This window comes from Barbus barbus, assembly GCF_936440315.1.
Source record: "Barbus barbus genome assembly, chromosome: 36".
Taxonomy (NCBI): domain Eukaryota; kingdom Metazoa; phylum Chordata; class Actinopteri; order Cypriniformes; family Cyprinidae; genus Barbus; species Barbus barbus.
Genome location: NC_136714.1, coordinates 27,593,384 through 27,612,003, shown reverse-complemented (window position 1 = coordinate 27,612,003; position 18,620 = coordinate 27,593,384). Strand labels below are relative to the sequence as shown.

General features: G+C 34.7%; 1 protein-coding gene across 1 annotated transcript in view; it reads left to right on the top strand.

The window, feature by feature from the left end:
- LOC306856016 (WD repeat-containing protein 7-like) overlaps nucleotides 1-18,620 on the top strand; it is a 102,596-nt gene that overhangs the window by 33,291 nt on the left and 50,685 nt on the right. The window contains exons 17-19 of the mRNA XM_079394974.1: nucleotides 3,813-3,898; nucleotides 9,811-9,929; nucleotides 10,693-10,816. Of these exons, the coding sequence (XP_079251100.1) occupies nucleotides 3,813-3,898; nucleotides 9,811-9,929; nucleotides 10,693-10,816 (329 nt within the window). The remainder of the gene's footprint in view (nucleotides 1-3,812; nucleotides 3,899-9,810; nucleotides 9,930-10,692; nucleotides 10,817-18,620) is intronic.

The following is an 18,620-nucleotide window of genomic DNA, read 5'->3' as shown; positions in this document are numbered from 1 at the left end:
AATCTATAATATTTAGATTTTATTGCACCCTCATATTCCAGATTTTCAAATAGTTGTATCTCAGCCAAGTATTGTCCGATCATAACAAACCATACATCAATGGAAAACTTATTTATTCAGATTTTGTGTTATAAGATGTTAGATGTAATATTTGTATGTGTACTGTGTATATTTATTATGTATATATAAATACACACACATACAGTATATATTTTGAAAATATTTACACATATATACATTTATCTATTTATATTTTGTACATATGTATATGCATGTATACAATAAAAATGTATGTAGCATCATAAAATATAAATGTGATCCTTTAAACTGTCTTTGAAAGTGCTAGATGGGACCAGGTGTGTTTTGGCTGCATGTTAACAGTTAATATCATGTAAAAGTATTTTAGCTGACCATGTGATCAGATGACCTAGGATGGGATGGTAAAGCCAGCTGTAAAAGATGTTTTAGATGGGAACCAAACCAGCATCACAGAGCAAAAGAACAGAGCGCTGTAGTCTTTCAGATGTCTCATGCACACAGATACATCACAGCAAATAAAAACTGTACAAAGAAAGAAAACAACCTTGAATCAGCGAGAGAAGCTCAACCCGCTGTTTCTATTGTTTACCTGTGTTTTCTTTTGCGTATCTGGGGGCTTTAATTTTCCTGGGCTCTCAGGGGTTCAGGTGCGAGCGGACAGTGAGATAGAAAGTCTCCGAGCGTGAAGCGTCTCATCTCGTACCCAGGGGACGGCTGCTGTTGTTCTGGTCATGATGGCCCCGCGGGGTCCAGGCGACTGAAGGGTATCGAGCTCTGGCTCGTGTTTGCTGATCGCTCGTTGTCCGCAGGTGAGAGATGTGAGCGTCGTGCTCTGCAGGTGAACTGACGGCCGGCTGGAAACGCGTGAAACTCATCAATACGGCCCGTCAATGTGTTTGTGGATCATGTTTAGATTGAAGGGCAGCACCAGCGATTTCTTTCAAAGTCACTTATACCTTCAAATAACTTTCAGGAGTCAATATAATGAGAGCTCATAAAAGCTTGAGGTAGATTTATACTGTAGTTACCGTATTTTCACATTCGATTTAGTCGAGTTTTTTTTGTGTGTGTTCAAAATCACTGTACAAATAATTTTGGTCATTCTGTATATCATGACACACTTATTTAATGCATAATTATTCTACATGCATTTTTTTGTCATTTTTAATGGTGATTCTGATGGGATTTTTGTTAATATAAAGTAAAATTAATATATATAATATAGATTAAATATATATTTATATAAATTTATTTTATAATATTTTATAAAAAAATTGGTAATACATTTAATAATAATTTAATATAATAAAAAAAAAAATATATATAATATTTATTATTGTAATTTATTTATTTTTAATTATTACTCGTTATTTAAGCTATTTAAATTATGCTTTTGTTATATTTTGCTTATTTTATTTTAGAAACTTAGAAACCCTGTAAAACACACATTTGATAAATTAAACTTAAAAAATAACTCCTTTTCAAATTCAAAATGACTGAAGGTGTAACAGCAGTAGACTATTATTAACTATAAATGTTCTGTAAAAACAACAGCAGCTTTCAGCCTGTCACCGTGATGCAAACATGAAATATCAGACACACAGTAGTAGTTACAGGTTTTTTATTCGCTTGCGCTGCTCATGCATGAAACGGCATTCTAACAACTCTCTAGTTAAAAGAAGTTCACTCCCATCTTGCATGTTTGTTCTGCTCCACTGCCTGCGTCGCATCTTTGTCAACACAAAAGCGCGTTCCGTGTGAATGCCGCTCGCGATATACAGTATTCGACTGACGGTCCTTCACTGAGAGCGTCACATATGAACGGTTAATTAACATGTGGCTGGATCATTCTTTTCTCTTTACTGCTATCATTGGCAAACAAAAGTGTCAAAATGTCTAATTCTAACGTTTGCTAATTTCTATTCAAAGTCGCGATTCCTCGATTTCTAAAAAATGAAATCGTGGCGAAACACTAAATTCGAATTAATCGATAAATTCGGAAAAATCGCCCAGCCCTAAACTAAAGTTAATAAATACAAATAATTATTTCTTCACATACTAAAAGACTGAGATTTGTTATGCATAATATAATGAGAATTCCAGAGAAACTTGCTTAATTAATTATTATGAAAATTATGTCATAATGCAAAGAATCTTAACAGTAAAAATATGCTTCCTATTCTTTATGCAAAATATGATTTCTTTCTTAAATCAGTTGATGTTTGGGATAAAACATGACCTGAACGTGTTTTTGAAAGACTTTTTAGTCCTATGTTTCATTGCAAATGCTGATATTTTGTACAACTATTTAAAGTGCTAATTTTATCCATGTGATGCCAATGCCATAAAACAGTCCTTCTGTTTGTATTAGTTTGATTACAAACAGTTATTAAAGCATGTCTGAACATCTCTCAATCTCTGTGTTGCTCTGAGCAAAATTTGCCCCTGATTTTATGATGGTATTTCACATTTATGGCCGTTCTTTAGATTCAGTTTCTGAACTCTTTTAGGGGCTAAGTTATGCAGTGGAAAGTAAAAACGCACAGCTGTGCTCCAGAAAGATTTTCAATAACTTATTAAACATGTCCAGGATGAAACCGGCAGAAATGTTGGAGTTGAAATAAAATCTGGATGTTTGGACGTTCTCCACCAAACTGCAGTTTTACTGTCTTTTACAATGTGCTCTGAAGCTTTTACAGCCAATAAAACAGTCAAAGCGGCTAGAACCTCTCTGACAGACACACACCAACTTTCTATCAGATGCCTTTTGACTCCATAGTTTGTGAAACGTTTCAAACGGCTCACCTACAGCTTCTTGAACTCGGTCAGAAGTCGTTTATTTCATATCTTTTCTCTCAAAATGTGCTTTTAAAAACTGGATTCTGAGCAGAATGTGGAATGAAAGCTTTAGCGAGCTCCGGCTCTCGTTCGAGGGAATGTGACGGGTGGAGCGGAGAGGAATGGGAAACCTGAGAGAGCGTTAGACACAAACACACTGAATCTGAGAGAGAGAGAGATGACAAGCTTCTTTACTTCCTCTAAATGATAAGAGTTCTTCACACTAGGGTGCGCAGATACATTGATACATAAAAATATATTTCAGTGGTTTTCAGTCTTTTCATTACAAATCTTAATAATTATTTATTTGATGGTGTTTGATATTTAATTATAATTGGTTTATAATATACATTTTATTTAATTTTATATGTATAAAATGAATGTATCAATGCAAGCTATATCACCCTAATTTGAATATACAGTGCCCTCCAAAAGTATTGGAACAGTAAAGGCAAAATTGACTTTGAGAGAAAAGCAAGCAATTTGGATGCTAAAAGAAAAGAGGAAGTCAATTAGAGCTCTAGCAAAAACAAAGGGCATGGAGAAATCAAGAGTTTGGAAACCACCAGCGACACCAGCAACCAACAACTACCTGATCGGCTGAGAAAACAACAGTAGTTGATGACAGACAAATCATAAAAGCTGTGAAAATGAACCCTAAAAGACGTGTCTGTAAAATCCAATATATTTAAGGAAAAGAGGTCTTATTAATTCACTAAACAGAAATACAGAAATATTTCATTGTTGCCAACAGGATTTACTTTGTAAGACTAACTAATCTATTAACAGAAATAATAGTTTTTTGTTGATAATCTTTCTCTCTCACACACACATGGATGTTGACATGAATGTATTCATGGGTTTGTACCGGTCTGATGTTAAATTCTGTGCTGCGGATGTGTGTTAAATATTTCATTTGGCCTTTTGTGTTTCAGGCCCCCAAGACCAGGAACCCCTGAGACCCCGAGAAAGAGCCCCCCACAGGCCTCCAGCCCGGCCCTGCAAGCACAGATCAAACAAGGTAACTACAAAGAGCGCTCGCCTCCAAAAGAAAGTCTGGCCTCATGAAAACCTCTGCTCTGGCTGTAAAACAAACTCTCCTCACACTCTCTCAGGATCAGATGCTTCATGCACCTCTCTTTCTTTTCAATACCTTTATTTTCTGCCAAAAAAGCTTACAACAAGATCTTATTAGTTAATGCATTAACAAACAACAACTACCAATGAGCTATATATATATATATATATATATATATAGATACATATTTACAGAATTTATTAATCTTGTTGTGCATTGTTCATGTCTATAGTGCATGAAAGTCACAATACTTGACTTCTTTCTTTCTTTCTTTCTTTCTTTCTTTCTTTCTTTCTTTCTTTCTTTCAGGAACAATGCACATTAATAATACATAAAATCAATGTAAAATCTGCCAGATTTAGTCAAGGTGGCTAATTTTAAAAACATATTAGTGATTGTTGAAATTCTTGTATTAACTATTAGACTTTATTTTTATTTTTTTAGATTAATTAAAAAAAAAAAAAACCCAAAAAACAAGGATTTTCTTTTTAAAACAATGATTTGTTGAAGAAAGAGTGGAGAAACTCGAGGGTTGTTTTTCTTCCCGTCTTGACTCTTATAATGCAAGTGTGGGAAATGCTCGTTTTAGCAAATCTTTTTTTGTTTTTGTTTTTTTGCATTCAAGCCTTGTTCGAGAAGTTCTAGATAACAACAAAAATGGTCCCGTTTAGTGCGCAGTGTCTGTCTATAGCCTGTTAGTAACACACACACACACACACACTCTTCCTCAACACGTGCCCTAATTTGTCCCCTGTCCGGAGCAGCTATTGTTCATGCACAATAGAGCAGGACTGTGAGTAATGGTTCGTGTGGAGCTGCACACGCCACACGCCTGTCCGGCTCATTCAGAGGGGTAGTGGCTTCTGTCGCGCTTCTCTTTGACCAGAAGGGCCTGCAGCGTTTCTTTCTCATGCTAAAAGTCTTTGACTGGACAAAACCGCAGCGAGAAGCGTCCTGACACGTGCCTGTCCGATGAATTCTCACGCCGAGCAGAAAAATGTTATGAAAGAGCGCGAGAGGGAGAGAGCGAGTCCTCTGAGATGTGCTGAGATTATTGATCTAACACTTCTCTTTAGGTTTGTGCACATAATGAAAGTTATTCACCGCGTGTAGCGTTTTCTCCCTCCTCTCGTTTCCTCGTATTGATCCGGACGGGTTTGTGAAACTGTGCTTAGCTTGTGTTATTAAGTGTTTTTTAATGAAGTCGTTCTTTAAATCGCGTGCCGAGATAAAAGCTGAGCGTGTGCCGGAGGAAGCAGGGATTTAGAGAAACAAACACCGGCGTTTTCAGCAGATTTGGCCGTGTGTTACAGAGCTGTCGGGTTTCAGTCGGAGGGTGTTGAAGAGGCCTGTAGATTATTTTGGTCAACAGGGAAACTGATATATAATTTTTTTTTTTTATTGTCATGTTTTAAAATTCACTTTTTTTTTTTTCAAGTGAAATAATACTTTTTACTTTAATAATTTTTTAATTAATTATTTTATTTCATTTTTTAAATTTTATTTAATCAAAAATAAATATATATATTTCCCTAATCAGAGGAACTATTATTTGGCTGAACAGTCATTGCCAAGTAGATTCAGACTGTTTAAAGCAAAAAATATTAAAAATTAGAAGAAGAAAAAATAATCGAAAAAATATTAACTATATTAATAAATAAATAAATAAATTTGCCAAGGTGAGCAACTTTCAAAATGTTTTAAAATGCACTTTTTTAGGACTAAAAGAATGGAGTTTAATGGCTCTTAGTCCATGTGTATAAACAATTTTACTCCTGACTAAATAAAGTTTTTAGCAGATTTAAAAAAACAAAAACCAGCACGAGTTTTCTTTGGCTAATACTGATATCTAATCAGCCAGTGGCTGATAACGGTGACATAAACTATTAGCATTAAGTACTCAAAAAACATAAAATTAATTAAATGCTTATTTTGCACAGTTTTTTTAATATTTACAGAAAATGCTTTTTTATTTTGCATTTTTGTTTTATTTTTATGATCCACAGACATGCTTTGATGCACAATTAGAGGAGCTCTGTGGATCTTTAAAAGATCCTAAAAAGTCTTCAGTCACAAATTAATGCCTTAAAAAGATCTTAAATCAAAGCCGAAAGTCATGGGAATTTTTAAGTTGTTTTTCAGTACAAATATCTAAACGTCCATAAATACAAATACATCTACTTGAAATGCTTAAAATATGAAGTCTTGTTTTCTAAGAAATTGAGCAAAATTAAGTATTTATGCTTAAATGTGTTTTCCCTTTGAATTAAATAGATTTTTCTGACCTGACTGACATATGTTTGTTCTTGTTTTAATCATAAACTCACTTTATTTTGATTAATTTCCTCATGCCTCCTTCCATTTATTTCTTAATTTTTCTTTAATTGGTCTTAAAAAGGTCTCAAGATGACTTAGATTTAACCTTATAAAACCTAAGAAACCCTGAATTTAATAAACTCATAGTTTGTACATTTGCTGTGTACTTTAATGTGAACGAAGAACAGATTCCCTTTACATTCATAATATAATAATTCAAAAGGAAATTTTTGGCTGCTACAAATTTGCATAAAAATACTTACTTTTTTTGACTTTTTGAACATGAGCTGTTGGATGGATTTACTTTTTTTCTGTGTTTTTATTTTGCTGTTTTTTAATCTCTGGTATATAATCATCTGCAATATGAAATGTTAAAAGTTTATCATGTTGCTGTTAGATCAAAGTATTTGTAAAAATACATGAGTAATAGTAAATAAAAAATAATCTAAACAAGTTGTGCAGCTTTAGAACTGATACTTTTTTTGTGTGATTTAATGTATGTGACTACTGAACAATGTCAGCAATATCACAGTGGCCAAATACTGCTTATACACTGATTGATCACTGCTAAACGTGTGTGGTTGTAGAAATATGTTTGTTTGTGATTTTCTCTTCATCACTGTCTCTCTCTGTCTGCATGCATGGCTTCGCTCTGCCATCTCTCTCTCTCTCTCTCTCTCTCTCTCTCTCTCTCTCTCTCTCTCTCTCTCTCTCTCAAGTGCTCATGGGATTTGTAGTTCTTGCTCTCTCAGTCACAGCTGTAGATCTTCAGCGGTCAGGTGATCAGAAATATTAATAAACGTGTGTTTCTGAATCTGCCATGTGTGAAAGACTGGAGAATGAGCAGAAGTCTCATGGCTTTGGAAAGGTGTCGTCTTGTTATTTTGCTCTCTGTTTCTTCTTATTTCTGCTGCATACAGTCAGGGAGAATATTGCAATTTCATTATTTTATTTTTGAATAATTATAAATTTTTCAGGTGCAGTGAAATGGATTGTATGGAAATATCATCAGAAACTTTTAGTGAAATTCTGTTTTGTTTTTAATTTTGATTTATCACAAACACATACAATAGTTTAAAAGGTTAAATCGAAACAATTCTTTTACACCTTCATCTCATTCAGATTTTTGTTGAATTAACCATATTTTTTCGTCTGTCTCCAGGTTTCAGCACTTATTTTATAAAACATTTACTATGGTAGTCGTAGATTCCACCTTAATACCATGGTAAACTACTATAATAACAGAATTACTTATTAATGTCCGATGACTCTACAGTATAATAACTGATTTATTGCATTAAATATCTTTTGGGAAATTGACACCTAAAATTATTTAAACTGCTTTTTAATCATTTTTTTTAATGCTGCTTTATGAACTATGATATTTTTGACTTTGTACTTCTATAAATTCATATGTCTGCAGGAATATTTATTATGAGCTAGTGAAGACAAAAAGATGATTAAAAATTGAAAAAACTTAGCCTTAAACATTAATTTTTATATTATTTTATGTATTAATATTATTGATATTATTCTATATAATATTTAATATATATATATATATATATATATATATATATATATATATGTGCTGTCAAACAATTAATCATGATTAATCGCATTCAGAATAAAACATTGTTTACATAATGTGTGTGTACTCTGTATATTTGTTATGTGTATATAAAGACACACATACAGCATATATTTTGAAGATATGTGCATGTATATATATGTGTGTATATTTATATTCATATAAATATGTTTAATATAGAAGTATTAAATTTTTCTTAAATATATACATGCATGTGTGTATTTATATATACATAATAAATATACACAGTACGCATACATATTATGTAAACAAACTTTTTTTTGGATGTGATTAATCACGATTAATCGTTTGACCGCACTAAAATATATCTCTGCATATATATATATATATATTCTTATACATTTATATAATTTATATGGATACATGTTTATATATTTGTGTGGACTTTTATGTGTCACCCACCCAGTCATATTTTGGTGGTTTATCATGGTAAATAATAAGGATTTTAAAATGAGAATATCTTTGGTGATACACTAATAACCATAATAACAGTGTGTTTCTGATGGTGTTTAGATTTTAATTTCTGTGGGTTTCTTGTGTTCATGTCATTTCTGTATTCAATTTATTTTCCTTTAATAACTCCTGCTCAATTCCTCTAACACTGCTGGAGGCCTTCTTTCTTTCTCTTTCTTTCTCTCTCTCTTTCTCTTTCTCTCTTTATCTTTCTCTTTCTCTCTCTCTCTCTCTCTGTTTCACGTCTCTTTTCCTCTGTTTGCAAGCTGCGGTCGCTGCTCCGTCTTCTGGTTCAGGAGTGTCTCACTCTCCCTCGGTCAATGAAGGTATTCTCTATCTGAATAAAGGCCTCTCTCTCTTTTCTTTTCTTTAGCTGCGCTCACTCTCTCTCCCGTTCATCTTGTCGGCCTGGCGCTCAGTGCCTGTGTGTGTTTATTGTGTTTGTGTGATTCGTTCTGTCTCTAGGTTCAGTTCACTTACACTCCTCTGCTGTGCTTTGTGCTTGTAGTCCTTGTCTGTCTGTTTTTCTGTCTGTCTGTGTGTAAATGTCTTGGACTGCATGCTTATTTTACATATATATCTATATCTATACACACACATTTCTCCTCAGGTTACGCCTTTATGAACAAAAATTCAATAATTAGTGCAGTTTTTATACAGTATATAGGCATAGTACACACAAAACTTACATTTTTTTATTTAGATTATCATGTTAAGTAATTATTTTAGTTAACATGTTAAGTATTTGTACCATGTTTTATGTGTTAAAACAGTTTTTGTTTCTGAAATTATTTGATATCAATGTTTCTTAATTTTTTTTTTTACATTTGAGAAAAAAAAACTAATATTTTGACATGAAAATTTTTAATTCATTACAGATGAAAATGTTTACATTTTCTAAAATGCATTAATGGAAATATTAGCAATTGTAATTTCCAAATATGTTCACTGTAAATGATTGAATTTATAATTTTCCACAAACTTATTATATTATATTTTAAATACTCAGTGTTTCTGCTTTGCACTTTTTTCCACTATTTGAAATTCAGTCAATATTATGAATTGCGTGTTTCTGTATAAACTGCGTGTTTTTGTATAAACTGATGGGCTGATGTATTTTTCTTAAAGGTAAGTTTGTTGTTTCATAAAGAAATGTAACCAGTTTCTTTGAAGCTGAATCAGTTTTCTCCTCTGAAAGTGTTCATGTGCATTATTGACTTTTGCAAGCTCATTATTTTCCAAAAGCTCTTCCATATATTCCTGATATATGTGATCCTCTGTTGGATGTGGCTCATGTTCCCTCATGAATCGGCAGCGTTGCTGATGTTCCTCTGATGTTTGTGAGCCGTTTGGTTTTTCCAGGTTCCTGTGAGGATGTGATTCTGCAGTGGTGTGAACGGTGGTGATGGTCCATCTCTCTGACCCTGTGCGCTTGTGTGTGTGTGTGTGTGTGTGTGTGTGTGTGTTTCTGTAGGTTGGAGTCAGCTGGCTGCCATGCATTGTGTCATGCTTCCTGATCTTCTGGGTTTGGATAAGTTCAGGCCTCCTCTGCTGGAGATGTTGGCTCGCAGATGGCAGGACCGCTGCCTGGAGGTATTCAACTTATTGATATATCAATAAATATATGCTTCCATTCAATTATATAAATAATTTTTTGAGCACAAAACCAGTCTTATGTCGCAGGGGTATATTTGTAGCAATAGCCAAAATACATTTTATGGGTCAAAATTATTAATTTTTCTTTTATGCCAAAAATCATTAGGATATTAAGTAAAGATCATGTTCCATGAAGATATTTAGTAAATTTCCCTACTGTAAATATATCAAAACTTAATTTTTGATATGTAATATGCATTGCTAAGCACTTCATTTGGACAACTTTAAATGCCATTTTCTCAATGTTTAGATTTTTTGTTAATCCGTGTGTCTGTCTGTCTGTCTGTCTGTCTCTGTGTGTGTCTGTCTGTGTGTGTGTGTGTGTGTGTGTGTGTGTGTGCGTGCGTTCATCCGTCTGTCCGTCCGTGACTGCAGAGGTGTCATACGCCACACTGAGAGAGAAATGAAGGAAGACAGACAGAGAAAGAAAAGAAAGTGACGCTCTGTTAAGCATTCTTAATCCTTTTTCTCCGAGGGTCGCTCTCTGTCTCTCTCACATTGGCTTTCATTCGTGTCTGGCAGCTCAAGCACCTGCTAACCCACGGGACAAAGACACACTCCGTCTCTCAATGGCTTCTCTGGCTGCTTTCAGGCGTGAGCTTTATTTGCGGCTTCATCTCAGCGGTCTGTGGTGTGCAGAGCGCTGCAGTGTCGGTGTGTAAACCTGACGCGGGTGTGTGTGTGTGTGTGTGTGCTGCAGGTTCGAGAGGCGGCCCAGGCGCTGCTGTTGGCTGAGCTGCGTCGGATCGGTCAGTCAGGCCGGAAGGACACCATTGACATGTGGGCGCCATATCTGCCGCAGTATGTGGACGTGGTGAACTCTCGTAAGTGTCACACGCTTCTGCCCCTCAAGTGTTCAAATAATGACAGCATTTCACACACAGTATATATTTAAAGCATCGATACAAATAATCCACACTATGGCAGAGATAATAAAATTAAATATAATAAAGTATATATATATATATATAAATAAATAAAAAAGTCCTCTAACACTAGCTTGCTCTATTCTTTTTATATTCTATCTATTTTCTTTTTATTTATTATGTCATGCTGTCAAACGATTAATAACGATTAAAGTTTTTGTTTACATAATATGTGTGTGTACTGTTTATTTATTATGTATCTAAATACACATGCATGTATATATTTAAGAATTTTTTTTTACATTTATATATTATATAGTTTATATGAAAATAAATACAGACACGTAAATACATGTAAATATTTTCAAAATATATTCTGTATGTGTGTGTATTTATATATACATAATTATACACAGTACACACATATATTATGTAAACAAAAACTTTTAATTTGGATGCGATTTATCGCAATATATCGTTTGACAGCACTAATATATATAATTTGTCTATTTTAATAAATAAAAAATGTGTATATATATATATATATATATATATATATATATAATTAAGTATATATAAACAATATATTATTGATCTTTATATTTTAAGAAATTAAAATTAAATAATTAAATATATACACACATTTATTTATTCAGTTATTTAAAAACACACACACATATACACACACAGTGCCCTCCATAGTAATGCTGTGGAGTCCAGAAATCTTTAAATATGATTAAAAGATGAATTTGAGACAAAACTACAGAATGTCACATTTTATTAATGGGTGTTTCAACATGATGATATTTTTCCAGCTAAGAAAATCAGCACTTTTATAGTTTCATCCCTCTATCTGATGTGAGCATAAGTATTGGAGCAGTTGCCTCACAGGTCTTTCTGAGTAATCAGCTGTGTCCTGTTGCATTAATTCTTCAGATATTAAAACCAGGGAATGCAGTTATATCCATTACTTCTTCATTCTGAGTCTTGCATTCGATGATGACACACACAAACCGTGATGAAGACGAGGGAGCTGACTCTGAGAGAAAAGCAAACAATCTGGATGCTAAAAGAAAAGAGGAAGTGAATTAGAGTTAAAGCAAAAACAAAGAACATGGAGAAATCAAGAGTTTGGAAACCACCAGCAACCAACAACTACCTGATCGGCTGAGAAAACAACAGTAGTTGATGACAGACAAATCATAAAAGCTGTGAAAATGAACCCTAAAATATGTGTCTGTAAAATCATCAACAACTTCCAGAAAGATGAGGTGATGCTCTCAGACTTTGGCACAGAATTACAGATGCTACACAGCAAGATGCAAACCTCTGACCAGCACCAACAATAGAAAGGCAAGATTAGAGTTTGCATAAAAGCACAAAGGTGGGCCAGAAGACTTCTGGAACTGAGTTTATGGACTGATGAGACAAAGATGAACCTTTATCTAAATGATGGAAATGCAAAAGTGTGGAGAAAAAGGGAACTGCAAATGATCCTAAGCAGACAGCCTGATCTGTAAAGCATGGTGGAGGTGGTGTCATGGCATGGGCATGCATGTCTTTCTCTGGATCAGGCCCTCTCAACTTTACTGACTTAATGTGTGATGACCGTAGCAGAATGAATGCAGAAGTGTACAGAAACATCTTAGCTACCAATCTTCAAGAAACTGCCACCAGACTCATCAGAAAACACTTCATATCGCATCAGAGTAATGACCCAAAACACACTGCCAGTTCAGTCAAGAAGTTTATCAAAGAAACCTAAAATAAATTCTACTCCGCTGTTTTCAACATAATAATAAATGTTTTTGGAGCAGCAAATCAGCATATTAGAATGATTTTTGAAGAATCATGTGACTGGAGAATGATGCTAAAAATTCAGCTTTGAGATCACAGGTATAACTTGCATTTTAAAATATTTTCAAATAGAAAGCAGTTATTTTAAATGGTAATTATTTCAAAATTTTACTGTTTTTGCTGTATTTTGGATCAAATAAATGAAGGCTTGGTGAGACAGAAAAACAAAAATGTCACTGTTCAAAAACGTTTGACTGGTAGTGTATGTTAGCGGTTTGCCTACGCTGCCGTCGTGTTCTACTCGCCGTTTCTGCATGAGGGTAAGGAACGGAGACGGGTGGCAGCGAGTTGTGTTTTCCCTAGAAATGCAATGCTTTCTTCCCCTCCATCGTCTCGGGCATATTAGTACAGGTGCACGTCACGTCATTCATTTATGTCACAAGCGCATGTGCACTTGAGGGGCTTACCGATAGGCCAATTGGCTGAATTAAAGGCTGGGAAAAGCATTTCAAAGCATGAGACCAAGAGTCTGGTGATGTGGGTCACAGACTCACTGCTCTAACTGCATGCAACTAAACAATAGCTTTTCATCTTTTACATCTGCCTTAGGTTCTACTGTCCCAATACTAATGCTCACATCAGATGCTAATGCTCACATCATGAATCTTTGAGATTCTCTCCAGGATCTCGCGTTCCATACGTTTACCAGCACAAACCTGATAAACCCAGCCGTCTCCAAGCCGACGAGGAGTGTGAGAACTCATCATGTGTCTGCGGCTGTTTTCACACTCGCTTCGATTGTTTGCTCCAAACCAGAGTTCGATCCTCCCGCAGGTCTTGTTTGAGTGTTTGTGTTGTATTGATGTCCGTCAAACATTCTGCTTCGGGTTTGTTCTCATCGGTTCAGTCTCAGGTGTGCGCTCTGCTTTGTTTTCCTACTTTATGCTTTGAGCACAGTTTTTCACAGTACTCTAGATGATCTTAAAGCTAATGGACAACTAAAAACATCTGAAAGGTTGGCAGCATGATTGTGAAATATGTATTACAAATCAGCAATTTCAGTTAAGATGTGCTCTTAGAAGACAGCTGACTGTGGAGACGGTAGACGGCTCATTAGGGTTTCAGAACAGAGCCAGTGACTCCTGCAGTATATAGAATACACTGTGTGTGTGTGTGTGTGTGTGTGTGTGTGTGTGTGTGTGCATGTGTGTGTCTCTGTCTCTATGGACCGATGATGGGAGGCAAGCAGTGGCCCCTGGGAACGGTTGCCATGGTGATGGTTGCTGGTCAGTGTAATGTTACCGTGGCAGCAGTGACCTCAGAAGGGTACAGGACTGCAGGGGTCAGTGAAAGCGATCCGTCTCTCACACACACACACAGTTATGGAGTGTGTAAGGCCACGATTGTCTTGTGGCATTTGTCTTTGCTTTTTCCTTGAGATGAGATGGATCAGAAACATCCATATGTGTATATCAGCGCTGATCAATACATCATCAGCCCTAGTTAGTGCTGTTCACTGTTCCTCATAGTTAGTTTGAGGAGTTTGTTCAAATTACTATCGCTGAGTATTACAATTAAGCATGCAACTCGTCCTCGATTCCTCAAATCATGTGTGTTGTTTAAGAGGCAACATGTTTTGGAGAATACTAAAACTAATATCATATTTAATTAATTTAATTCTGAATTTAGTAATAAACGTATGGTTTCCACTTGGCAAATGATATAATGAAGAAAAAGTATTATATTAATTGAAAATCTATTTAATAATTACATTTTGTTTTTAGTTCCTGCATGCAAACCAGAAAATGGAAACAATAAAATGATGCAGATAAAAATATATACTACATTTTACATTTTAATTTGAACAAATTAAATCACAGTGTCTGGCTTTTTGTCTTAAATCACTGGATATTTTTTGGCAAAATTTTGGAGATTGTTCTTGGAGATATTTTTGTGCACTTATTAATAGTTATAGTTGTCTTCATTTTCTGGAGATTTTTTTTATGCTATTGAACATTTTTCTGAACTTGTTAAATGCCTTTGCAGGTAATATTGCTTTTTTTTATAAATATTATAATTAATTTGAAATATAATGACGTTAAATGTGAATTTAATTACATATTTAGTAATGAATTCATGGTTTTCACTTTGCAAATTATTGCATAATGTAATGGAGGAGAAAGTGGTACATTAAAGGCAAATCTAGTCAGTAATTATATATATTTTTGCATGCAAATCAGAGAATTGAAATCATCTGGTGTAAATAAAAACATATACTAGATTTTACATCACATTTTGAACAAATTAAATCACAATATCTGACATTTTGTCTTAACTCTGAAGATCTTTTTGGGAATGTTTTATATATAATATTCCTCATTAAATATAAAGTTCTCATGCTGTCAGTTCCCACAGAAATGAATTTTTATTTATTTAGTCATTTAGCAGATGCTTTTATCCAAAGCGACTTACAAACGAGGACATAAGAAGCAATCAAAACCAACAAAAGAGCAACAACGTGCAAGTGCTATTACAAGTCTTGGTTAGCCTAACACAGTACAGATAATTATTATTATTATTATTTTTTTAATTAAAATTAGAATAGAGAGTGCTAGAGTTAGAAGGTCAAGTAAAGATGGAACAGATGAGTTTTTAGCCGTTTCTTGAAGATGGATAAGGATTCGGCTGCTTGGATTGAGTTGGGCAGGTCGTTCCACCAGATGGGAACAGTTCATGAAAAAGTCAGTGAAAGTGTTTTTGTGTGTCTTTGGGATGGCACAATAATGCGTCGTTCACTTGAAGAACGCAAGCTTCTAGAGGCACATAAGTCTGAAGTAATGAATTTAGGTAAAGGGTGCAGAGCCAGTGGTGGTTCTGTAGGCAAACATTAATGCCTTGAATTTAATGCGAGCAGCTATTGGTAGCCAGTGCAAATTGATGAACAGAGGCGTGACTTTTTCGGCTCATTAAAGATTAACCTTGCAGCGGCATTTTGGATTAATTATAGAGGTTTAATAGAATTGGCTGGAAGACCTGCCAAGAGAGCATTGCAATAGTCAAGTCTGGACAGAACAAGAGCCTGAACAAGGAGTTGTGTTGCATGTTCTGAGAGAAAGGGCATGATCTCCTTAATATTGTATAATGCAAATCTGCAGGACCGGGCAGTTTTAGCAATGTGGTCTGAGAAATTCAGCTTATCATCAATCACAACTCCAAGGTTTCTGGCTGTTTTTGAAGGAGTTATGGTAGACGAGCCTAACTGGAAGCTGAGATTGTGATGAAGCGATGGGTTAGCTGAAACTACAAGCAGTTCTGTCTTAGCTAGATTGAGTTGAAGGTGATGGTCCATCATCCAGCAAGAAATGTCTGTTAGACACGCTGAGATGCGAGCAGCTGTCGTCGGATCATCAGGATGGAATGAGAGGTAGAGTAGAGTGTCATCAGCATAGCAGTGATATGAAAAGCCATGTTTCTGAATGACAGAACCTAGTGATGCCATGTAGACAGAAAAGAGAAGTGGTCCAAGAACTGAGCCCTGAGGCACCCCAGTAGCTAGATGTTGCGACTTAGATACCTCACCTCTCCAAGATACCTTGAAGGACCTATCTGAGAGGTAAGACTCAAACCACTGGAGTGCGGTTCCTGAGATGCCCTTTCTCAATAGGGTTGACAAGAGGATCTGATGGTTGACCGTATCGAAAGCAGCAGACAGATCCAGCAAGATAAGTAATGAAGATTTGGAAGCCGCTCTTGCAAGTCTTAGGGCTTCAACAACAGAAAGCAAGGCAGTTTCGGTCGAATGTCCACTTCTGAAGCCAGATTGGTTATTGTCCAGGAGGTTGTTCTGTGTGAGAAAGAAAGAGACTTGGTTGAACACAACTCGTTCAAGTGTTTTTGCAATGAAAGGAAGAAGGGAAACCGGTCTGTAGTTCCCTAAAAGAGTTGGGTTAAGAGTGGGTTTTTTAAGAAGTGGAGTTATACGAGCCTGTTTAAATGCAGAGGGAAAAATTCCAGTGTGAAGGGATGTATTAACGATGTGAGTGAGTGCAGGTACGACTGCAGGAGAAATGGCTTGAAGGAGATGAGATGGAATAGGATCAAGTGGACAGGTAGTAGGATGACTGGAAAGGATGAGTTTAGAGACTTCTGCCTGAGAGTGGAGAGAAGGATGTGAACGAGTGTATGTTTGCTGGAAAGATGTGTTTGATAGATTGTGGTGTGGAAAATTGTGCAGTGAGGTTTTTAATTTTATTAATGAAGAATGTGGCAAAGTCGTCAGCTGTTAGAGATGATGAAGGAGGAGGAGGACAAAGGAGGGAGGAAAATGTTTTAAAGAGAATAGAATAAATAATAAAATTTAGCAGCAGAGGTCTGTGAGTCAAGCGTTCAATGGCACATTTTACTTCTCATATTTCTGAATCATAAGCACAGACACATTTAGATATATGCGTCGCGTCAGCAGCAACGCTGGAACGAGTCTCTGGCTCAACGGGTTTTGATTTGCAGTCAGACTGAAAGGTTTTTAAGTGAATCTGTGTCTCTATTCCAGTTAAAGGTCAACTCTCGCTCTCACAGAAACAACACAGATGCATGCTGGGCACTAGCTGCTCTGGAAATGAATAAATGACCTTTTCCTGTCCACAAATACATGCGGAATAAACCAGAAAAACCACACACACGCAATGAAAGCCAGACAGATGCATTCTGGGGGTTTTGTAGGCTCAATGTTATATTTAGCACAATTTCACAAAAAAAATGTACTGTTTTCAACCTTGATAATCAGAAACGTTTCTTGAGCAGCAATTTAGCATATCAGAATGATTTCTAAAGGATCATGTGACACTGAAGACTGCTGTAATGTTGCTGAAAATTCAGCTGTGCATCACAGGAATAAATTATGGTTTAACAGATATTCACATAGAAAACAGTTATTTGAAATTGTAATGATATTTCACAATTTTGCTGTTTTTACTGTTTTTTACTTTTTTTAGGCTGCAGCAGGTATTAGACTTCATGCTTGACTGTGTGTGTGTGTGTGTGTGTGTGTGAGAGAGTTTTAGAGAGATCATGATCCTCTGTTCTGGGCTCTATTCACCCGTCACTTCATTAAGCAGACCTCCATGAACTTCACTTACACACACACACACACTCTAATGCTCGCTCAGGCAGCTGTTGTCTCTTTGATCATCTGATTGAATGAATGACTGCTGTCTTTTTATTCCTCATCTTTTGCGTTCTCTCACCCTCGCTCCATCACTTGAAACTTTTAAGAGTTCTTGTTGCTGAAAAGATTCAGAAATCTGACATCACAATCATTAATATTTGATTTTGTAAAGTTAATTGATTTATTTATATATTTAAGTTTTTATTTATTTGTTGTTTGTTTAACATTTTTTGACTTTTTTATTTTTTATGTATTGTTATTTATATATTTATTGGATATTTTATTGGATATATTTTTATTTTATTTAAAAAATATATTTTTATTAATTATTTTATTTTGCTTTTAAATTTTTATTTTGTTTTATTTTTGCTGTTCTCTTCCTTTGGTTTATTTTATTTTATTTTTTATTTTACATCTTTATTTATTTTCCTGTATTTCTATTTTATTTTAACTTATTTTATTTGTTTTTATTTTTAATTCTTTTTTTTTTTATTTTATACTTTAACGTTTTATTTGATTGTATTGTATGTTGTTTTTATTTTATTTTATTTTAATTATTTATTTTTCATTTGTTTTATTTGTGCTGTTTTTTCTTTTTCTTTTACCTTTTTATTTGATTATTTCTTTTAGATTTTAACTATTATATTTGTTTCATTTTTCTTTGAATTCGTTTTTCAATCTATTTAATTTTAATAGGATTTTTTGTACTATTTATTTATTTTTTCCTTTTCATTGTAGTTTATTATATATATGTTGTTCTTTTCCTTTGGTCATTTATTTTATTTTATGTATTTTTTAAAC